The 24,655-nt window shown below is 42.8% G+C and overlaps 1 protein-coding gene across 1 annotated transcript in view; it reads right to left on the bottom strand.

The window, feature by feature from the left end:
• Window positions 1–857: 857 nt before the first annotated feature.
• The window catches only part of LOC117487502, a 33,374-nt gene continuing 9,576 nt past the window's right edge, over window positions 858–24,655 (bottom strand). Inside the window, exons 3-5 of the mRNA XM_034136132.1 lie at window positions 2,174–2,290; window positions 1,913–2,054; window positions 858–1,415 (exon numbers count right to left, since the gene is read on the bottom strand). Coding sequence (XP_033992023.1) covers window positions 1,072–1,415; window positions 1,913–2,054; window positions 2,174–2,290 — 603 coding nt within the window. The 3' untranslated portion in view covers window positions 858–1,071. The remainder of the gene's footprint in view (window positions 1,416–1,912; window positions 2,055–2,173; window positions 2,291–24,655) is intronic.

Below are 24,655 nucleotides of genomic sequence, written 5' to 3' on the forward strand. Positions count from 1 at the left end.
GGTGTGAAAATGTCCTATTTGATTGGATTAAAATGTACATATTCTTCCTGTTATGTCTGCCTGCTTTATTTGACCTAATGCAAAGTGACCTGCTCTATCGAAATCAGTCGCATTGACCCGAAGACACATTTTGAGTTGTATACACTGTTGGAAAGAGGAGATTCCTAGCTTTCTAATGATATCAGGATTGTTTTTGTACTCCAAATATTCAGCAAAATATGTCACATTATATAATGACTATCACTGAGTCATCATTTTGAGAAAAAGGCCTTTAAAGTTTCCTCTTCTCTGGAAGCGGAGCAAATGATCAAAATAGTCCGGAGGGAAGATATTTTCTTTTGGATTACTGGTCTGGGGGAAGCCCGCGAGTGTGTGTGTGTATGAATACGTGTGTGTGTGTGTGTGTGTATTTTTGCATTTGTTTCCCGGGGAAAACCCTCATGAGAAACACCGGCTGTTGTTATGCCTGCTGTGACGTTAAGTTCTCCACTTGTAATTATGCCGCCACAAGCTTCAAAGTTGTATTTATCATCTGAATTTGACGAAACAAATTTAATATTCTGAAAGCCAAGACTTTGTTTATTTGAAATCAGATGAAAACAAACTGTAACGGACCCTGCCGTGTTATCTATGATTACTATACGCCTTACATTCATTACATCAAAATGAGGGAGGGGAAGCGGCGCTGTGGAACAGCAGAGTGGCGAGTGAGAGCTGTCATCTTCCCTTTACAAGCTTCAAAAATGCCTGTAGCTAATGAGATTTAATATAACAATCAAAAATAACAAAAAATACACAGCTAGATCAGATGGCGTTCTTTTTAGATGCGACTTTAGAGTAGAGGGGAATTATTGAAACGGGATGTGTACAGTGTTCCGCGGCATCCGCTGCTGCGAAAATGTGGGGCAGGGCTGTAAAGTGGGGGGGCCAATGGCCCCCTGGCCCCCCCGCTTCCGGCGGAGAAAAGGAGAAACGAGAGAAGGAAAGTAGCCTTCGCTCAGAATCTGTGTTACCTTCAAGGACAAGGGGAAATAGTTACAGATAACAAAACAGTGGACTAGACTTCAACTGTCACACACACTCCACAAGGTTTTGCTTCAGATTCGAGTCGAGGTATCTGTAAAGATACGGGTCCAGCTCACGGAGAGCATTGATCAGAACCCTGCAGGCTGCAGCTCCTTTATTTCGCACCGCGTCCACCACCTCTCGTGCTCCGTCATTTTTGGGTTTGGCTCTGGCTGACGTCATTTCAGATTCACTGATCACTCCAGACCCAAAGAGTTTATCCAGAAGGACGTTCAGCTGAGTTTGAGACACTCTTTGAATGAACTCTGTCCGAACTGAGAACAGCCACTGGTCTGCTGGGACTCTGCCCTCTGCTGGGACATTTATCTGGGATAATTGCCGCCTTGGAACTGGAAGATAAACAGGGAAAATACTTTTGTTGAATAACAAACAATCACATTAAACAGATCTCTTACAAATTAAAGTAACTCAGCATTCCCAGAGGTGGATTTATGTTCACTTGAAGTTATAATATGTAACATTTCCTCATTAAAATGTCTAAAAACTAATACACCTATGTTATTCATGTTTTGTTGAGTTGTGTACGTACATTATCTCAAATGGTTCAGAGAGATGTGTCATTTTAATCAAGGTAACAGTACGTTCATCACGGTCTCTTGTAATGGAGGCATATCCACTTAACCATGAGAAGATGAATACTACAACTCCCATGATGCCACGCTGTTTCACCACCACACTAGTTTTTATTATAGTTTTAGAACATTACAGGTTGTGTGTTTAATGTCGTAATGATGCGCTACCATGGAGCCTTAATAGAGAATGCTATGAGATGGAGCTTTAGAGTTATCAGTCTATCACTGGGTCTGAGCTCAGGTGGAGTCTTTACCTTCCAGTGACACGCGATAACTCCAGACTACGTTTCCACCTTGGTCCTTGACCTTCAAAACCACTCTCTCTGTGCTCGTCGTCAGGGAAACTTGAAATGTCGGAGGGTAATTTGGTCCAAACCTGGATTCAAATATTTTACTCTGAAAACCAGAAGCAGAAGTTAAATGTTTATCTGTTTCTTTCCTGATTGTGAATCCACATGCAGATAAATGTGTGTTAATGATCATTGTGTTTCATCAGAGGAGTATCAGTGACTCACCTCAGGCTGAATGAAGAAGCCCTCAGGTTCACAGTGCACACTGTAACCTTTAAACAGTTCCAGCTCACACTCGGAGGAGTTTGTGATGTGCACAGCACAGCTGTGTTTTTCAGCAACCTTCAGTAACAGGACATTTAGATCAATTTAAAACAACATATGTTGAGAGACCTGAATTACAATCAATTAAGAATAACATTATGAGGACATATGTGAGATTAATGATAGTGTACAGTATAGGTAGTAGGGCTGTCCCGAATACAATTTTTCGCGCTCCGGATATTCAGTAGTAATCAGCAGCGAATATTCGGATATCCGGCGCGAGGGGGGGGGTGGGCAGTAATCAGCAGCGAATAATCAGATATGTGTGAAGCGAAGTGAAGCGTGACGTTCGCGTTCGTGACGCTGTGAGTGAAAGATTGAGAGATTGAGTGATGAGATTGTATATATTTCCGCATTTTAACAGTGCAATTAAACAGTATAAATATAGTATAAGAATGTGGTAATTTGCCTTTATTGATAGCATACATAAAAAAAAAACGAATATCCGAATAATGAAATTGAAAACCGCATAGTAGGCCAACGACCGAATATTCAGATATTCGGGTACAGCCCTAATAGTTAGGTGTTAATCTTTTTCAACAGCTTAAACATTGCAAAGTTCAAATATGGGAGAGTTAGATATTTGAACTAACGTTATTTGTCATTCTAGTCGGACCCATTAGAGCGTAAAAACTGTAACTATAACTATCTGAAATAAATATGTGTACCATTAACTGTATTGCATTGTCTTCTTATGCGCAATTTCTTCATATTGTCTTTGTCTTTTTCGTCCTGCATTTATTGTGCCCCTCTCAGAAAATAACTGGCCCCTACCTGGCCCCCCCCAGTCAAATTGGTCTAGAACCGCCACTGAGGACAAGTCAGCCAGAAGGTTTATTACCTGGGCAATACCAATCCCCCCACCTATCTCTGTAACCCCCCTTTTGTATTCTCTCAAATCCTTATCACCTTAGCGTTGTCTTCTCTTTACTTTTATTTGATTAGTTCTTAGTATTAAAGATTTTGCTTTTTTTTGGTAACTAGTCTCCATTGACACCCTTGATGGCGTTTCTGTTGAATTTGTTGATACCTACAAATATCTGGGCTTTTGGTTGGACAGTAATCTGAACTTTAAACACCATATTGAAGTTTTAACAAAGAAATTGAAATTCACTCTTGGCTTCCTTTTCAGATTTAAATGTTGTTTTTCAACTTCATCCCGTAAAAGGTTGGTCTCTGGCTTATTCCTGTCCCAGCTGGACTACGGTGATACCATTTATAGATTTGCCTGTCCCACTGTTTTGGCCAAACTTGACCCACTTTACCATGCTGCACTGCGTTATATATCAAATGCACCCTATAGGACTCATCATTGCACATTGTATAGCCTAACTGGATGGTCCTCACTTACTATGCGTAGGATGCAGCACTGGTTTTTATTAATGTATAAAGCCATTTTAGGTAAGCTTCCACTCTACATATGTGTCAGATTTGCTCCAGTTTGTGACTCTTACAAACTCAGATCCAGTGCCCGGATACGGGTCCAGGTTCCTACTGTACGGACTGAGGCTGGAAAAAGGAGTCTTTCTTATTATGGTCCTTGGTCTTGGAATGACCTTCAATCACGCCTTAAACTGAGGGCACTTGTCTCTATTTCATGTTTTAAATTGAAGTTGTCTGAAGTCCTCACCACCAGCTGCTCTTGCAGTAACAAGTAGTGTACTTTTTTTATTGTCCTAATGTGCACAATGTAGTGACTGCTTTTTCGTCTTTTGTTTTCTTTATGTTCTCTGTATTTTATATGTTTGTGTTATGTGTAACGTTGCTGCCTTCTTGGCCAGGTCAGCATTGAAAATGAGATTTTATCTCAATGTTTTTTATCTGGTTAAATAAAGGTTAAATAAAATAAAAAAATAGTACTACTGATGTGCCGAGTCACGGTTGAGAAACTGCTTTATTGTAAATAAAATACTGCACACATGCTGAAACTATTGTTCAGGATGATAATAATCACAATGCAAAGAAGACCAACATTGAGAAACTTCAGATGGTTCAACAGGAAGAGGTGAAAACAGAGGGAGGGGACCAGAAAGGAAACCTTTCTTTGGAGACAGAGGTACCTGTCGCAGGTGTCATCAAAAAGGTCATTGGGTATACTGAAATACTACCACAGGAATGGGATAATGATCAAGGAAAATCATACCCACCATTTGGAGTGTCAGTGAATAGACCATTTGCCAACAAGAACTGCCCATTTCAAAGATCATGACTTCCTGAGCAAGCCTCAGATTCAACTGCCATTCTACAGGAAGATAGTAAAAGTCCCCAGACAAATGTTTCTGAAATAACTAATCAGTTCTACCTTTCTCTTCACTACAAATCTGAACAACTTCCAATGTTCAAGATAACAATTCACGGCAAAACCTACGAGATGTTGGCTGATACAGGAGCAACTGAATCTTCATTGAGATCAATAACAGAGGATTTTGAGATGACTAAGGACATAAAGACCTGTATTGGAGTTACAGGCACACCTATAAAATGTGGAGTGACTAAACTATGTCCAGTTGAATGCAAAGACTTTGATGTTTCAAATATACATCACAAATTCGTGATTGTGCCAGGTTGTCCAGTAAAATCTGGCAGGAAGACATCTACTGTGTGCTCTAGGCCTGACTATTGTTTGCAATGACAATGGTTTAGAGTTGAGGAAATCTGAGGTTGTTGACAGGCTTTTTGATCTTATGACTTGCCACTCCCCAAGCACTCCTGAGTCTATTAAAAACCACCCGGCGTTGAACAGGGTTCCAGAACAGTTATGGTCTACTCATAAGTATGATGTGGGTCTAATTAAGGATGCAACACCAATGGTTGTGGTTCCTAAATCTGATTACCGACCTAATAAACGGCAGTACCCTCTGAGACCTGATGCAGAAGAAGGCATGGCTCCCATTATTGAGCAACTCCTAAAAGACGGAATAATTGTTCCAGTGCCAACATCTCCATGTAATACTCCACTTTTCCCAGTAAAAAAGGCAGATGGTGAAACGTGGCGACCTGTTCATGATTTGCATGCTGTAAATGAAGCTGTATTTGCTCGAGCACCTGTTGTACCTTACCCAGCAACAATCTTGTCTTCAGTACCTGGCAATGCAGATTGGTTCACTGTGATAGATTTGGCTAATGCATTTTTCAGTGTTCCAGTTGATCCTGAATCTCAAGATTGGTTTGCATTCACATTCAAGAACAAAAAGTACAAGTGGACTCGATGTCCACAGGGCTATTCAGAATCGCCGACAGTATATTCAGCTTCCTTGCAAGAGAATTTGCCAGGTTTTGTGTTTCCTAGGGACAGTACCTTAATTCAGTACATTAGGTGCGTTCACACCGGAGTACTTTGGAGTACTTTTCCCACAATAGTTCATCAGAACTACGATATATTTGCGTTCACACCAAAAAGCCCCAGGAACTAAAGTAGCTCAAATTAGTTCGTCAGACCCGCTTTTCAGTCCCTGCTAGAGAGCAGGGACTGAAAAGAAAGTAGTTCGTTCGTCTGATTGGCTGTGCGGAATGCAAACCACGCCCGTTTGACTCTGAATTTTTTTTTGGAAGCGGCCATTGTATTTGCTCGCTTCGGCAGAAGCTTCTACTGAATGCAGTTTCCGTGGCTCAGCAAAGTTAGCAGACCTGGCAAAGTCATGTCGTGACGACTACGAAGGTAAAATAAAATACATGCACTGCACTGTTTTAATCTGCACAATACTGGTCTTAGATGTACTTTTATTTGCTCAGTAGATCGAGCTAGCCATGCTAGAACTTGCTAACGTTAGGTCCAAGCTGGCTAACAACATCTAGCTAGCTAGCTATTCTCAGCCATGCCCGCTATGAACACGTTTTGACTTGTGAATAAGTGTGCAATGTTCTGTAATTTGCTTCACTAACTCATGGCACTAATCGTGTGTTTCAGGCGAGGTGTTTCTCTCAGGATTAGAAACTAGTTTTCCCCTCCGGGATAAAACGATAATATAACATTAGCAATTAGCATGCAAGCTGGACATAATGCTACCTCTGTATTCTTACCTCTAACAATACATTGTAGTTGCTATAATTTCAAGTAATTTGCAACATTCATTCTACATGTTAATGGTAAAAGCTTAAACAGTTGATTACCTGCCTGCCACAAAGACTGATGTTCTAATATTTTTGCACATTTAAGTAGAAATGTAATTGAAATTCTATTTACTGCCTAAACATTGTTCCTTGTCATAGTATTATCCTAAATAGTTTGACCTTGTTTCCTCAGAAGGCTTCTCAGACTACATGGAGGATCCCTCAGAGAAACACAGTTTCCACGTTCAGTTCCCCCCCGCTGAGAGTAGGCAGCTCCACACCCTGCGCCCGGTCAGCGGACACCATCAGGACTACTATCTGATCACAGAGGATCCCATCCTGACCACTGCTGCCATACTGCAGCAAACAGGAGGGAACGGAGGTGAAAACACACTTTATACATTTAGATATGTGGAGCACAAAGAAAAGCATTGCTAAAAAACATTTAGCAGCTAAACTGTGGATAACAAGTAAACCACATTGGTTTGTTATTCAATATGGCCGCCAAAAGCTTTTTGAATCATTACATGTCACTTGTTAGACGCTTTTATCCAAAGCTTACATACTCAATACTGTGGGCAATCCCCACAGGAGCACTTTGGGGTGAAGTGTCTCAGGGACACAACGACATGCTGACTGCAGTGGGGTTTGAACCTGTGCTCCCCTGATCCGAACACCAATGCACTTATCCACTGCGCAACACGCCTCCCTATCATGTCCTGAGAGCCCTCCATCCCCCAATTGCTAGTGCCTTCACCATTTAAAATGTTAATAGTCAAATCAAAGGTGTTCCCCGTGTTCCTCCTGTTGTGTGCCTGCAGAGACAGACTCAGAGGTGGAGATCGCCCACAGGGATGACTCTGACGTGGGGGGCTCTCTGTTATGGGCTGCTCCCCTTCTGGTATTTGGACAATGTTGTCTCGTTGTTGCGATTAAACTGATCTTGTATCTTGCATATTTCACCTTAGGAAAGTGGGCACGCGATGACAGCTTCCTTGACACCATCATGGCGATGGACCGCCGTGCCATGGTCAGCAAGGAGAATGAGGACCTGCGTGCCAAGGAGATGCACGACGAACGGTTGCTGCATTCACACAAGGCCCAGGAATCGAGGTGGAGCAACAAAATACCTTTCAGGCTGGGCTTCTGGCAGTGCTAAGAGAGCTGATTAAATCCAACAGGCCTTCAATACAAAAATTAAGAAAAACTTGTCGTTGATAAACTGTACAATGACTTATATATATATATATATATTGCCACTGTTATTATATTGTTTTGATACTACTGACACTTATTGATCTGCTGCTGATAAACAAAAGACAACCTACATGCACGGCACTAGCATCATGATTGTCTTTGTTTAAACCAGCAGCAGTGCAGCGGTACACAGACTAACCTGTGTGTAACGTAGTTCTTCAGGTGTGTATGCTTAACATGTATGTATTTATCACAGTAAAGATGGTATACAAAAGCTTTTTAAAGAGCTTTCAACCTCATCCCATTGTCTTTAACACACATTTAACATAATAGTATACTCATATTAATATACAAATATACAGTATGAGTACTGTTTTGATACTGACATTTCATCTTTGCACTAAGATGTGTCTTCACTATTGTAATTATGTCTGTTGACTGTGGTAAATAAAAGAGAGAACCAAATGCACTGTACAAAAGATCAGCTTTATTGTCAATTTACAATTTCCATGCTGTTCAGATGCCTCAAGGGCTGTGCGCGTGTCTTGCCCCGTGGCGATTTTTTTAGGTTGCGTCTCCCCAACATTGCCTCCAGGCGAATACAGAGGAGTTGAAAAGATCCACTTTGATCCACTGCACATTGGTGTACGTTGGCAGTGCACCACCTTCTCCCACCAGGCCGAGGTTCTATTGTTCACCCAGAGAGAGCGCGGGACACGACGCGTTCCGTAGTATTCGCATATCTGGAATACATACAAAGACACAAATTAGCCCTACATAACTCCATAAATCCTACATTAGTTAGTATTAATGTGATTTAATGAACGTACCATTGCTGTTCTTTGGGTGTGATAACGGCCATCATCCTCAGCTGTCCTACGGCGAAACATGTCCATAGCGTGTGCTTTTCGTGGTCCAATCCTTTTGTTAAGGCTTCTTAACCGCCTTTGCCTCCGACTCAGCATTTCTATTGCATTTGAATGGTCGATCTGTATTTTTATTTGTGGCTGAGTTATTGGCTTAAATAACTCAGTTACGAAGCTGTATAACACGAGCACCAAAACGTCAACTCCATACCGTGTCTGAGGTCGGAAGGTAAACAGAAGCATACAGCGGAAGCGGAAGTTTTTTTTTTTCTTCTTCTCTCGGTTTTTTGGCGAATTGCAACTTTAAGGTGCATACCGCCACCTACTGTACTCGCCGTGAAGTTGTTTGCGGCCTGCCAGTAAACCCAAAGCAGAAGAAGAATAAGTGACGTCAGCGGCTCATTTGCCTAATCCACCCCCAGGAACTCATTTTGGTGTGAACGCGATCTGCTTTAGTTCATGAGAACTAAAAGAGCTCTCATGAACTAAAGTTCTCATGAACTACTGTGGGAAAAGTACTTGGTGTGAACGCGCCTATTGACGATGTGTTGGTATGCTCAACATCTGAGGAGAATTGTACTGTTGACACAAATGCTTTGTTACATTATTTGGCTTCACAGGGACACAAAGCATCCCTACGAAAACTCCAATTGGTGAAAAAACAAGTGCACTATATAGGACATGAGATATCTCAAAACAGACGAACAATTGGAAAAGACAGAATTAAAGCGGTATTGTCAATACCTAAACCACTGACAAAAAAGCAAGTGCTATCTTTTTTGGGATGCACAGGCTATTGTCGACAATGGATATGTAATTACGCAAAGTTATCTCAACCATTGTCAGACATTGCTCATGCGACAACACTGATTGCAAACGACTCAGTGACTTGGACTTCTGACGCTACTGACTCGTTTGAAAAACTGAAGGAATCGTTAGCTTCTGCTCCTGCCTTAGGCATACCTGACCTGTCTAAAGATTTTTAGCTTAGCAGTGGATGAGAAGAATGGGTATTATAATGCTGTCCTGCTTCAGAAACATGGCGACAAACTTAAACCAGTTGCTTATTATTCGCAGAGACTTTCAGCAGTTGTGAGAGGTCTTCCTACTTGTTCTAGAGCAGTGGCTGCAGCAGCATCAGCTGTCACAGCTTCTGCCTCCTTGGTAGCCTACAGACCTCTTATGGCACATTTCCACTGCAGCGCGTAGCACGGTTTAAGCGTGCCGTGCCAAACCAGGCCCGTTTTGTGTTGCGTTTCCACTAGGGGTAGTTACGGCTAACGGGTACTGTTTCACAGTTTTTCTGGCCCTCCAAAATCCAGGTTCTTACCGGGCCAACAACCGGGCTGAGTCGGGCTGAATATGCTAAACTAGAGAGAATCGCTGGCAAGGGGGCTACAACTACAACAAAATGAACGGTAACACTTTACAATAAGGTACACAAAATGTGCTTAGTTACTGAGTAGTGAATAAGGAACGACTAGATAGTTAATGGTTAGTTAATGAGGAGTTCCTCAGTAACTGCGATTGAAGAACTGATGGTTAGTTACTGGTTAACAGACTGGGGGGTACTGTATTAATGAATCAATCGTTAATGGTTAGTTAATGAGGAGTTCCTTTGATTGAAGAACTCCTGTCCCACCTCCCAAACTTTCTTTTTAGTTGTGCATTGTTATTTGTGTTTGAGAAACATTCCACTTGAACTTTATTTCAATGAAATTAGTAATAATTATTGTCCTACTTTTTTATTTGTTTTACAGAGTTTTTATTATTTATTTGTTTTTCTCTTCTTTTTTAAGAAAGGACGTGTGATGCTGTTGACTAATTTACGTATGTTCCCTGAACGCCACACTGACAGCACGAGACAGACCTGCCATTCGCACACAGTCAGACCTGCGTGACTGTAGGATAGCGGGAGATAAGGAAACATTTGGGAGAAAGAGTGGACGTTATTCCTCCTCCTCTGTTAGCATTGACCTGGTGAGTCAGCGAAAATTAGCATAACGTAGCCTGCTAACATATCAGTTTTTGCTACTCCACTGTATGACATGTATCCTTAAAATAGTTTGAATTGTGTTGAATAAGGTTATGAATGCTAGAATAGATGGCAAAACGAGTCAGGAGATGAATGGAATATGAATGTTGTAATGTTAATCTCGAATGCGGCTAACCTAAATTTGACACATTTTGTGACCACTGTCACAAAGGAAGCCTTGTGAGCTAATGTGAGCTAATCTTGATATATTTGAATTGTATGTTGATTGATTGAGATGAGATTGTAACTGTTCTGCACAAAGTTCTCTCTGACGTCCTGGAGCGGAGTCCGTCTACCTCCCGCAGCACCATCGCTGCGGTGGAATCCTCCCGTTTCTGTGGATCTATAAAAGTGGATATCGTGCCGTGCCACAGCGTAGGACGCGGTAAAAATGTAAATCTGTATTTTATTATTAATGTGTGAGCACTCTGCCTATGCAAATGTTTTCATAACCAGCAGTGTATGGCTATGAGGATTTTTTGTTCAAGATGATAAATGTTTGAGGGCTCCACCCAAAATTTTAAAAGGACATTGTTTGGGAAATTCTTTTTTTATTGAGATCTCAGGGTTTTGTTTTACTTGGGCCTCATGTTGACACTGTATAAATATTGTGATTTTGTGAATTGGAATTGTTTTAACTTGTGAAAATATTTTGTTGATCCATAACTGAATACTTTTTATATAATTATTGTAATTACCCTGACTGATGTAGAATTACAAGACACTCTAATGTCATTTTCACAAGTCCTTGTGGTGTGTGTGATTGTGCTGGCTGGGAGATCTAAAGTCTGTATTGAGTTCTGCTCTACCAATATCCCTTGAATCTAGATATTTATTACCCCATAGAACACCTACCAAAGGTAAGGTTACAAGAAGGGTTACAAACGCTGTTGTTTATCAATTGAAATTCCTGATTATTTTTATATAATTGTGTTGTCCTTTTTTACTGCTTTATTACAGTACGGTAGGGGAGAAACGTGGAGGAGAAAATGGGTCTTTGGAATGCTGGGCATCAGAGGAACAAGGAGAAGACCTATCCTGAGGCTGGTTAAGATCAAGGCGCCACTTAATTCCTCTTGTCACAAATTACGTTCGCCAAGAGACCACGGTGATAACAGACATGTGGAGGGTGTACATGACTGCACTCGCAGAAAGTGGCTTTGTCCATTTCTCTGTGAACCACAGCCAGTCATTTGTGCACCCAGACACAGGAGCCCACACCCAAAACATTGAGCGGGCTTGGTCAACATACAAGTCCCAGGTCTGGAGACTGCGGGGAAACCGCACAGTGAAGACTCTGATGAGTCATCTTTCTTTCACAGAGTGGACACATTGGCTGGCAAATGAACACAAAGATGGTCCCCTAGGCAGACTGTTGCATGACATACGCCACTTTCACAAGTTCTAGATATAAAAGCAATCTCGTTTTGGTTACTGTCATTAATAAATTCAGGTTGTTTGTTTATATGTTCCTCATTTATATCAAATTTGTTAATTAAAATGTAAACTTGAGTGGCTATAGATCCGTCATTGTAATCAACAGTGTTTGTTTGTTTGTTTGTTTGTTAAACTGCTTAACTAACTGTGGTGGCTCTACTCTTCAGCCACCTCCCTTGTGAGTGTGTGTTCCCTTTCCCTGTCTATGTGGGCGTGGTGGCTGTCACTCCTGGCTCCCGGCTCAATCTCCACCTGCTGCAAATCTCCACCTGGTGCAATCAGCTTTACACACCTGATTCCCATTCAGCCATTTACTAATGGTATATCAGCGGAGGCTCCACAACATGTCAGCGCCAGATCGTTGTTTAAACCCCAGTGGTAACTCTCAGCCTTCTTAGCCGATTTAAAGCTATTTCTCTGTACACGGAATACTTTTCTCACCTGTTTCTCTTATGCTCCAGGATCACTATCCAACCGCCTTGTTACCATCACCTGCCGCCACCAGTCATCATTCCAACCGGATTACTCTCCACGCTCCTCCACCTCACAATAAACCTTTTTCCAACACTCTGCCGTGTCCTGCGTTTGGGTCCTATCGGATATCGTAACAGAACGATCTGGCCAGTATGGACTCAGCGGACACAGGCCACCAGTCCAAGACTGCGGACGAACTCAGCCAAGCCCTGGCCAATCAAGGTGCTCTCGTGGGGCATCACGACGTGGTTCTCCGTGAGGTTGTGGAGACTCTCCGGAACCTCTCCACTAACGTGCAAAGGATCGGCACACAAGTGGAACTGCTCACCTCCCAGTTTTCTCCCCCGCAGCCCGCTGCACAGCCGACAGCTCCTCCCCCCGCTCCTGCCGCACCTCTCCATCAGCTACGAGAGGCTGTTATTCCTACACCGGAGCGATACGCTGGAGATTTGGGTATTTGTAGAGCCTTTTTGTTCCAGTGTTCGTTAGTTTTTGAGCAGCAGCCTAGTACTTATCATACAGATGGGGCTAGGGTAGCATATGTAATGAGTCTGTTGAGGGGGAGTGCTCTAGATTGGGCTACAGCCGTTAGGGAGAGCCAGCCACACATTTGCTCATCATTTGATACTTTCATTTCCGAAATGAAAAAAGTTTTTGATCACCCGGTACGGGGAGGGACGCTTCTAGGCGCCTTCTTTCTCTCCGGCAGGGCTCCCGTAGTGTAGCCGAATTTTCAGTTGAGTTTAGAACAGTTGCTGCTGACTCAGGCTGGAATAACGAGTCATTGCAAGATGTTTTTCTTCAAGGGCTGAACGAAGCAATTAAAGACGAGCTAGCTGCTAGGGATGATCCAGTTAGCTTGGATAATTTAATTGCCACAGCTATCAAGATTGATAATCGCCTCAGAGAGAGACGCAGGGATAGGAATAGCCGTCACCCCAATCCCAGCTACTCCTCACTTGATCCCCGAATTGGCACTGCCACTGCCCCAATCTCCAGATCCTTTCCGACTCCTTTCTCGGTTTCACCCCCCGAAGATGAGCCCATGCAAGTGGGAAGGGCCCGCCTCTCACCATCTGAGCGGGCTAGAAGGATCCAGGCTGGGGAATGTGTTTATTGCAGCCAAACCAGTCATCTAGTTTCCTCCTGTCCTAATCTGCCAAAAGGTCAGGCTCGTCAGTAGCTGTGGGGATTCTGGCGAGCCCTTCCTCCTCTCTCAACCCCCGACCCAGAACGCAGCTAGAAGCCGTTCTTTGCTGCAACCAACAGTCACTACCCCTGCTCGCCTTAGTGGACTCGGGGGCAGACGAGAATTTTTTGGACATTGACATCGCAGCTCAGGCAGGAATTCCCTGCGAAGTGTTAGATTCACCTCTTAATGCCAATGCTCTTAATGGACAATTCCTGGCCCAAGTCACTCACCGCACCAAGCCAGTAAACCTCATTCTGTCTGGAAACCATCGTGAGTTTATTCAGTTTCACCTTATTTCCTCACCTCATGCTCCCATAGTGTTGGGTCATCCCTGGTTAAGAACACACAACCCCCAGATTGATTGGATAACTGGCAAAATCATTAGTTGGAGTTGTTTTTGTTTATCCTCATGCCTGCAGTCTGCCCTACCGCCAGCAGAGGCCGCCGCTCCACCACCCAAGATCGAGCCGCCTGACCTGTTATCTGTCCCCATGGAATATCATAGCCTAGGAGAGGTGTTCAGTAAACAGCGAGCTCTTTCTCTTCCTCCTCATCGACCCTACGACTGTCCCATTGACCTCCTTCCCGGGGCCCCTCTGCCTTCCTCACGTCTGTTCAACCTGTCTCGCCCTGAGAGAAAATCCATGGAGAGTTACATCCATGACTCCCTGGCTGCTGGTGTCATCCGCCCATCCTCCTCCCCGGTCGGTGCTGGGTTCTTCTTCGTGTCCAAGAAGGGCCGCTCACTGCGGCCCTGCATTGATTACAGGGGTCTCAATGCCATCACTATAAAAAACAAATATCCATTACCCCTCATTAACTCCGCCTTTGAACCCCTCCAGGAAGCCACCATATTTTCCAAACTGGACCTCCGCAATGCCTACCACCTCGTCAGAATCCGTGAAGGGGACGAGTGGAAGACTGCCTTTAACACACCACTCGGTCACTTTGAGTATCTGGTGATGCCTTTTGGACTGACGAATGCCCCAGCAGTTTTTCAGTCAATGGTGAACGATGTGCTCCGTGACCTCCTCAACCGGTCAGTCTTTGTCTACTTGGATGACATTCTCATTTTCTCCCGTAACAAGGAGGAGCACATTATCCATGTCAGGCAGGTGCTGCAGAGACTCCTTGAAAACAGATTCTTTGTAAAACTCAAGCTTCCCCCACACATGAAGGTTCATCCGACATTTCATGTTTCTCTGTTAAAACCTGTTGCCAGCAGCCCCTTGTCTCCTCCAGTGAGTGTTCCCCCACCCCCCCCGCATCATCAATGATCACCCAACCTACACCGTCAGGCGATTGTTGGACGTTCGTCGCCGTGGAAGGGGATTCCAATATCTTGTGGATTGGGAGGGCTATGGTCCAGAGGAGAGGTCTTGGGTTCCCCGGCGAAACATCGTGGGCGCGTCCCTGGTTCGGGACTTCCACCGGGATAACCCTGGTAGACCTGGTAGACCTGGTAGACCGCCTGGAGGCGTCCCTTAAGAGGGGGGTACTGTGGTGGCTCTACTCTTCAGCCACCTCCCTTGTGAGTGTGTGTTCCCTTTCCCTGTCTGTGTGGGCGTGGTGGCTGTCACTCCTGGCTCCCGGCTCAATCTCCACCTGCTGCAAATCTCCACCTGGTGCAATCAGCTTTACACACCTGATTCCCATTCAGCCATTTACTAATGGTATATCAGCGGAGGCTCCACAACATGTCAGCGCCAGATCGTTGTTTAAACCCCAGTGGTAACTCTCAGCCTTCTTAGCCGATTTAAAGCTATTTCTCTGTACACGGAATACTTTTCTCACCTGTTTCTCTTATGCTCCAGGATCACTATCCAGCCGCCTTGTTACCATCACCTGCCGCCACCAGTCATCATTCCAACCGGATTACTCTCCACACTCACCAGTCTTCATTCCTACAGGATTACTCTCCACGCTCCTCCACCTCACAATAAACCTTTTTCCAACACTCTGCCGTGTCCTGCGTTTGGGTCCTATCGGATATCGTAACACTAATGGTGAAGACATTATTAGTTAATGGGTAACTACTGTTTTTGATGCATTACTTTACTTGAGGGGACACAAACTGCTTAACCTGTTAAGCACCTAGCCTGTTTTTCATGTTTCAGGCTCGAAAATGACATGCCCAAAACAAATGACTACAACTTAACTTCTAAAAGGGTTATATGAATAATTTCTTTTATCAAAGCAAGGTTACATCTGTGAGTTGGATGTAGAAGTGTCAGAATCAATATAAATGTTTTTTATTTTAAAGAAAATTCAGATTTTACATAGTAAAAAACTGTAAATTATAGTGTCTGTCCAAAAATTATTTTTTACAGATAGTGAAAACTACCCTTGGATGATGGGTTAGTAGAATAAAAGCTTTAGGAATCCAAAGTACAACATATAATAAGTACCCTGTATCAAGATTGATGCAAAACAAGTGACATTTGACCTTTTTAGAGAGGTTTAGCAAAAACCACCCCACCTCTGAGGTGATTTGGGTGAAAATGGGTTTTTTTCTATATCTCTGGCCCCCCTTGCTCGATTTTGATGGTTGACACCTCTTTCTGACCGTTAGAGCCAATAGAATCGAAGGGGGAGGCCCCCATACACACTCATTGTAAAGAGAAAAGGTGGGGGCTTCGCGCATGGAAATCTAAAGCAGAGTGGAAGGATCTTTCCTTCTGGAATTTGGAAACAAAAAAGCAGTTTTATTGCTTATGGATTATCAGAAATAATTTCAAAGAAGGCACAGATACATTGGATGAACCTATGGATTAACTGCAGCATCGTTTTTTTATCGTTTTAATGCCATTGAAGACCACTTTTGACCAAGGTAAGCCATGTTAGCGTTTCTAGCTACTTAGCTCCACATGTTATGATGTACGCTTTCGTTTATAGCGTCGCAAATGTTTATCACTGAGTATTGAGGAGGGCACCACTAGATTCAGTGTCTCCAGGACACCAAAAACGAGTGGTTGGCTGTGCATCTAGGATAAGTAATAAGGGAGTTAGAGTGAGTTTAAGTGCCGTTTTAGGTTACATTTTTTCGCTTGTGGCTAATTCAGAGGCTGAGTGCTAGCATTGTGGGGTTTTTTTGGAGAATTTTTTTTTTAAATATCAGTTAGCTGAGTTTCTTCCCGTTACATGGATATAAAACATTCATAGTTTTATTAAATATTAAGATTCCTTAGACGTTGTTTCCTGCAAATGACGCGTTTATCCGCCCTGTACCGGGGGGGGCCGTGCGTAACAGGTTAAAGGTAGGGTATGTCATTTTGGAGAAACCAGCTCGAGTGCGCTAGAATTTGAAAATACACAGCCGGAACAAATCTGCCACTTCCTTACAGAGCCCCTCCTCCAACACACACGAACGCGCACATGACCAATGAGGGCACGAGATACGTTTGTGCACAGATGGAAGGCTGACAGGCAGGTAGGCCATCCAATCACTAAAATGATTGGTCGTACTTTTTACAGTACTACGGCTTCCACAGATGAAATTTGTTTATGGATTTTTTGTCAAAGCACTTCAGATATTCATTGCTATCGGGATGTTAAGAGCATTCCATGGAATATAACAAAAAGTGTATCTCGAGCCGGTTTCTCAAACTTACCTACCCCACCTTTAAGGAATGGTAAGGTAATCATTAGGTAATGGGTAACTACTGTTTTTGATGCATTACTTTACTTGAGGGGACACACACTGCTTAAAGTGGACCTATCATGCTATATTTAAATGATATATTGTAGGGCCATACCTATATAAGGTATATTTATACGTTTCTGTCAAAATACCAAACAGATCATGCATTTTAGCCATGCCTCATTTCGCTCTATTTGCTGTTCTCCAGCCCTCTTTTTGCAGGGGGCTGATTCTGTGAGCTGCAGCTGACCACGCTCCCCTGCAGGAGAGGGGAGCCGCTCTGATCAAGTCAGAAGAGGGGGAGAAAAATAGATCTCCGTCCTCCGTGTTTTATTATAGCCTATTATTATTATATAGAGTCGTTATTCATTTGTTTAAAAGCTCAATAGATAACAAAGAAGACCTTTGACCGGCACTTGTCTAATTTTGTCAGGAAGATTTAAACTTTAACGGACATCTTGACCGGCGAAAGAAACTGAAACTGAAACTCTGCCGCACGGTCCCCTCGTTCCTTGGAAGAGGCGGAGAGGTGGGTGTTTGTCATCTGCTGGTGGACTAACCGGAGAGAATTACAGTGCTTGCCTCGACGGGGAGGGATTGCATTGAATTAAAGCAGCGGGAGCAAACGCTTGCCTCGGGGAGGGAGAAAAAAAGCCACAGCGGAGAATAAACAGAAGGGTAACCATGGTAACCATGCGCGGGAAGTCTTCTTCGCTGCTTTTTTGGCAGACTACAGCGCCACTTACAGGCCTGGCATATGTACTACAGTGTCTCCAGCGCTTTCGAGCGGCAATGGCCGGCCGTGGCCCAATCCCACATTCCCCTGATAGGTGGAGAGTTGGCCCTATAGCCGTAGCGCCACCGTCCTGACGTCAGGACAGTGTTCAAATCTGGATCAGTCTGTATCAGATCCGTTGCAGCCCCTTTTTTAGAGATTTGGGTATGGAGGAAAATAGAGAGGGTTGTGTTTTCTGACACTTGGTGAGTTCCCTGGAACACCGGGGACACATATTCATGTATAAAAGACGTACAAAAGTGCATTTTGCATGATAGGTCCCCTTTAACCTCTTAAGCCCTGAGCCTGTTTTTCAGGTCTCAGGCTCGAAACTGACATTCCCAGAACAAATGACCATATCTTCCCTTCTAAAAGGGTTAAATTAATAATCTTTATTCTCAAAGCAATGATAAACCTGTGAGTTGGATTTAGAAAAGTCAGAATCAATATAGATGTTTTTTATTTTAAAGAAAATTCAGATTTTACATAGTAAAAAACTGTAAATTATAGTGTCCGTCCAAAAATTATTTTTTACTTATAGTGAAAACTACCCTTGGATGATGGGTTAGTAGACTAAAAGCTTTAGGAATCAAAAGTACAACATATAATAAGTACCCTGTATCAAGATTGATGCAAAACAAGTGAAATTTGACCTTTTTAGAGAGATTTAGCCAAAAAAAACCCACTTCTGGGGTCATTTGGGTGGATTTGACCTATCTCTGGCCCCCCCTTGCTCGATTTTGATGAATGAAATCTCTTTATAACCGCTAGAGCCAATGGAATCGAGGGAAAGTTATATACACACCAAAACGTTAACAAATAAGGAGTGAGAGTGACGCGTTACCAAAACCGGAAGCTGCATACACTCTGGTGGCTACCATTAGCAGCTAACTTTTCCGCTCCGATTTTTACATAAAAAATGGAATTATGGATTATAAATAATTTTTTCAAAGGCACCCTATGGATCAACAGTTGTAGCATTTCTGTTTTTCGTTTTAATGCCATTGAACACGTCTTTTGACCTAATTGACAGCTACGGTGAGACGATCTGCCGTAAAAGCTCCGTAAAGGTACGTGTTGTGATGTCTGTGTTTGCTTCCCCTGTCGCAAGTTCGGATCGCTCAGTGATGATACTATACCTAAATAATCAGTGGAGTCTCAGCTTTAATCGGCTATATTGTATGTGCAGCTACGATAAGTAATAAGGGTATTTTTATCTTGAATTGTGTGCGGCAGTGCGTTAGAATTTTTTCGCTCAGGGGTCATTTAGACGCTTCTTATGAGACTTGTGTTTTGTTTTGGTAAAAACTGGTTCATATCTTCAGTTAGCTGAGATTCTTCCCGTTAATCTGGTGCTACACATTAATAGTTTCATAAATGGTAAGAAGCCCTGAGACATTATCTCGAAAAAAAAACTGTGGGAGGGGTCCAAGGACCGCCGTGCTTAAGAGGTTAAGGAACGGTAAGGTAATCATTAGGTAATGGGTAACTACTATTTTTGTATGCGTTACTCGAGTGTACCGTACCCAAACTGCCTAAGTAATGGTAAGGTAAGTAATGATGACTTAAGCAGTAACACGTGAGTCGGATCCACCTCCACCAGTCGATCCAGTGTGGGACCCAAGCCAGCCGAAGATGTCAGGTTTAAAAGTGCCCTGCTGCAGCGGACCATTGCTTCAATCAAAGTCACCCAGGAACTCCTCATTAACTAACCATTAAAGGTATGGTAGGTAAGTTTGAAAAACCGGCTCGAGATACACTTTTTGTTATATTCCATGGAATGCTCTTAACATCCCGATAGCAATGAATATCTTAAGTGCTTTGACAAAAAATCCATCTGTGGAAGCCGTAGTACTGTAAAAAGCACGACCAATCATTTTAGCCGGCCCGGCTAAAATAACTGGATGGCCTACCTGCCTGTCAGCCTTCCATCTGTGCACACACTTATCTCGTGCCCTCATTGGTCATGTGCGCGTTCGTGTGTGTTGGAGGAGGGGCTCTGTAAGGAAGTGGCAGATTTTTTCCGGCTGTGTATTTTCAAATTCTAGCGCACTCGAGCTGGTTTCTCCAAAATGACCTACCCCACCTTGAATGATTCATTAATACAGTACCCCCCCAGTCTGTTTACCAGTAACTAAGCATCAGTTCTTCAATCGCAGTCACTCAGGAACTTCTCATTAACGAATCATTCATTAATACAGTACCCCCCAGTCTGTTAACCAGTAACTAACCATCAGTTCTTCAATCGCAGTCACTTCTCATTAACTAACCATTAACTATCTAGTCGTTCCATATTCATTGCTCAGTAACTAAGCACATTTTGTGTACCTTATTGTAAAGTGTTACCAAATGAACATATTTGACCGTGATTTAATTGTAATACACGTTTCAAAATGATGCCGAAGTAACAACATACTGATACCGGTTAGTAAAAACCATGAATTAATGCTTTGACAAGTCTGCAGACAGACGGCAGGCGAAACACCTTTTAAAATCCTTGTTTTCTAAATGGAGATCGGCTAAGCTAACGTTGTATATGCTCCGACCGTCCACACTCACAACAACGGCCTATACAGACATAAATAAAGCAGCGACTGTATTCACCATGACACAGGCAGTCTGTGGTTTGTACTTGTTTAACTTTTGTCTAGTTTCTGAACAGATATGAGGAGCTGTGAGCTCTGAGTGCTAACAGCTAACAGCTGATGTTGGTTTTGTGTTTCTCATTGAAGATGACGTCACGGCTCCACCTACACTGCGTTACTATAGTTACTGCCCCAGCTACGAAACTGTAATGGGAACGCAGCATAAAGTGAGCCTGGCCTACCAAGGCCTAACTATACCGTACTAAGCTGTGCGAGGCCCTGCAGTGGAAATGCGCCTTTAATGTTTTTGTTCCACATGCTGTAGCTGCCATTCTTCGACAAGCCAAAATGGCCCATTTCACTCCGGCTTCTACTCTTCACTATTACAACATCTTGAACTTGCCACATGTCACATTGAGAAGATGTGATGTGTCAAACCCAGCTACTCTCCTTCCCACGGAGGAAGATGGTGAACCTCATGACTGTCTGGCAGCAATTACTGAAGCAGTAACTCAGAGACAAGATCTTGCTACTATACCGCTCTCTAACTCTGATCTTATTTATTATGTTGATGGATCAGCTAGTAGGGTTGATGGTGGTGGAGCTGTTGGCTATGCAGTTGTAAGTGATCATGATGTAGTGGAGTCTGCGAGACTTCCTTCTCACCTATCTGCTCAGGCTGCTGAACTTTTTGCTTTAACACGAGCGTGTATTCTTTCAGAAGGAAAACAAGTCACCATCTACACTGACAGCTAGGGATGGGTACCGAGCCCCGGTATTAAATGGGCCCCGGGGCTGAATTATTAACCTGTTAAGCACTGAGCCTGTTTTTCAGGTCTCAGGCTCGAAAATGACATTCCCAGAACAAATGACCATATCTTTATGGAATACCATTTAAGCCAAAATTAAATAAATAAATAAATAAATACATAAATAATTAAATAAATACATATATATATAAATATGCCGATGAAATAAATTCTGAAATAAATAAGGCAATAAATATGTATACATGTACATTTAAATACACATTTATTTATTTCATGGGACTTTTATGATAAAAGTAGTAGTACCGTTAAAACCTTAACGATACCCATCCCTACTGACAGCAGATATCCTTCTGGTGTTGTGCATGACTATGGGACTCTGTGGAAAAACAGGGGTTTTCTTACATCACAAGGCACACCTAAACAGCATCACCTTCTTGTCAATAATCTTCTTGATGCCATTTTGCTCCCATCTCAGGTGGCTGTATGTAAGTGTCAAGCCCATGTTCGGGTTACCGATGATGTTTCTAGAGGAAATTATTTTGCTGATTTTGCAGCAAAGTCTGCCGCTGTTTCATGTGAGACTTATTCACTTCAGATGCCTCTTGGCTCTGCTGAGTCCCAGACAGTTTTCGATCCCCATATGTCCCTGAAAGACATTCAATAAATGGCTAGTGCTGCGGAAAAAACGTCATGGAGGAAACAAGGTAAGTATGATTCAGAAGGAGTATGGAAAAGTCCAAATGACAAACCTTGTTTGCCTAAACAACTTTTTCCCTACATGGCCAAGCTCTCTCATGGTTTAGATCATGTCTCCAAGACAGGTACGATTAAATTCATTGCCCAGAGTTGGGACTCAATTGGTTTCAGCACTACAGCTGAAAACTTTTGCAGGAGATGTCTGGTGTGTGCTCAAAACAATGTGGGTAAGTCACAACACATAACACAGGCTGCATTTCCAGTGCCAAGTGGGCCTTTTAACATCTAATGATGGATTTCATTGAGTTATCTCCAGCTAGAGGATATAAGTATTGTCTAGTTGTAGTAGATAGGATCTCTAAGTGGGTGGAAGCTTTTCCTTGTAAACATGCAGATGCAATATCAACTTCTAAACATTTACTACTGGATTTCATTCCTAGGTGGAGAATCCCTACAAAATTATCACCAGACAATGGCCCTCATTTTGTAAACAACACAATATCATTGTTGGCAGAAAAGACAGGCATTGATTTAAAACGGCATTGTGCTTACCATCCAGAGAGTGGGGGTGCTGTTGAAAGAGCTAATGGGGTGTTAAAGAACAAACTGACAAAGATGATAGCTGAGACACAAATGGATTGGGTTTCCTGTCTTCCCCTGGTGTTAATGTATATGAGGGGAAGGTACCACTCTACCATAGGTTTATCTCCACATGAGGTTTTGACAGGTAGAACTATGCCTATGGGTCAAGATCTGTACAGAGTTAGGAGTACTGATCAGATACTTGTGGATGAGGCCATAGTGGCCTACTGTAGGAAGCTAACCAAGATTTTGAGTTCTATCTCCATTCAGGTCAAAGCAGCTCTCCCTACACCCTTGGAAGACGGAAAGATAAATCACCCCTACCATCCAGCTGACTGGATTCTGGTGAAGGACTTGAGGAGACGTCACTGGCATTCTCCACGCTGGAGAGGCCCATTTCAGGTTCTGCTTACTACACCGACTGCGGTAAAAGTGAAGGAGAGAACCACTTGGGTACACGCGTCCCATTGCAAGAAAGCACCGATACCTTGAGACAGGGATGGCTGACCATAGGTTCGCCATGATGACCATGCTAGTATGGATGCTAGCACTTACTTGAGGTATGTCAAATTCCAGCATTGCCCAGGAGCAATTGCCAGCAGACCCTAAGGGGTCAGGACTGGAAAGACACAACTGACAGACAAAACTTTCAGAAAGAACTAAGAGAGCTGTGTTGATTGAGCCAATCATCAACCGTGAAGGCCTGGAAGAAGAAAATGACGACTACCTGCTACCCATAAGTTTGAAAGACAATGTTTGGTATGAGATGATGTCTTATATGGTAAAACACCTTTCCAGGTAAATATGGTATGACGGCAGTGGCCATACCACCTTGTAATAGCATGGGTACTTGTATGAGTCCAGTAGCAAGGCCTCTTAGGAGAAATGAATTGCATCCTGTTCTTTGCAAATATGAGGAACGAGTTGCATCACAGCACGTAGGAAAACCCCTTGATGCTGGATGTGGTCCTAATAAATATGGTCCTCTTATCCGGCTTCACAGATTAACTGACCTTAAGGTTAAACCGGAGCCTGTTGGTCAAGTACGAGTGACAGAGAAGCCGTCCCATTGTATTTGCTGTCAAGATGGAGTACCTCCATATCAAAAAGGAGGACAAAAAATGGACACTGTATTCATGGGAGTTGCTGATTGTACAGTATATGTAGGCCATTATCCTAGTAAACATACATTTCAAGGAAAAGGACGTGCTATAGACATTGTTGACGATGAGGGACTGGGTTTAGGATGTATGGCTACAAGTATTGTGGAGGATCTTGTTTTTATGTGTGGAGGGACAAATTATTATTATTATTTGCCTAGAGCACGGGTGGGGAACCTTTTTCCTTTCAAGGGCCATTTCAATTTTTACAACATCCTCCGAGGGCCGTACAAATTATTGAACTCAACGTCTGCTTAAAAAAACTAAAATCACAGCCCATTCATTTCTCCTTTCTTTCATGCTGTGCAAAGAAAAAGCAACCTCTTAATCCAGATATCTTACCATGACTCACACATGCACGTGCACGTGCACGGTGTGGCATGACCACCACAACAGAAAGATATGGACACAAGATGTGTGCAAATGTATTTAGTTTCCTGTCCATGTGGACATGATTTAAGAGGGGGGGACCTAACCTCCCCTAGGGGGTCCGGGGACATGCTCCCTCGGGAAGATTTGTTTTTAAATGTTGAAGTTAAAAGCATCAATCTGGTGCACTTTGAGAGCAACATGAAGAGATCTATGGATACATATCTCAACACCCATATGAAACAGAACTGGAAGCAGATTTTTTTTTCTTTATGGATATTTTACAAATCACTCCCCTTTCAAACTGTATTCTTGTTTATTAATAACAACTTTTTTTTACTGTCATATAGTATTTTATACCTGTTTACTTTATTCTCTTATTTTTTGATAACTATAATGATCATATAAAGATGTGCCTTTACCTCACTGGTTGGAGAAGCTTATTATATTCGTTAGCATAGCTAGCTAACCAGATGCTAATAACAACAAAGTTATTGACTGTATGATCAGTATGACAGATGAACAGATCTCCACTGGGCTTACAACTAAAGACAC

This window comes from Trematomus bernacchii, unplaced genomic scaffold, assembly GCF_902827165.1.
Source record: "Trematomus bernacchii unplaced genomic scaffold, fTreBer1.1, whole genome shotgun sequence".
Lineage (NCBI taxonomy): Eukaryota > Metazoa > Chordata > Actinopteri > Perciformes > Nototheniidae > Trematomus > Trematomus bernacchii.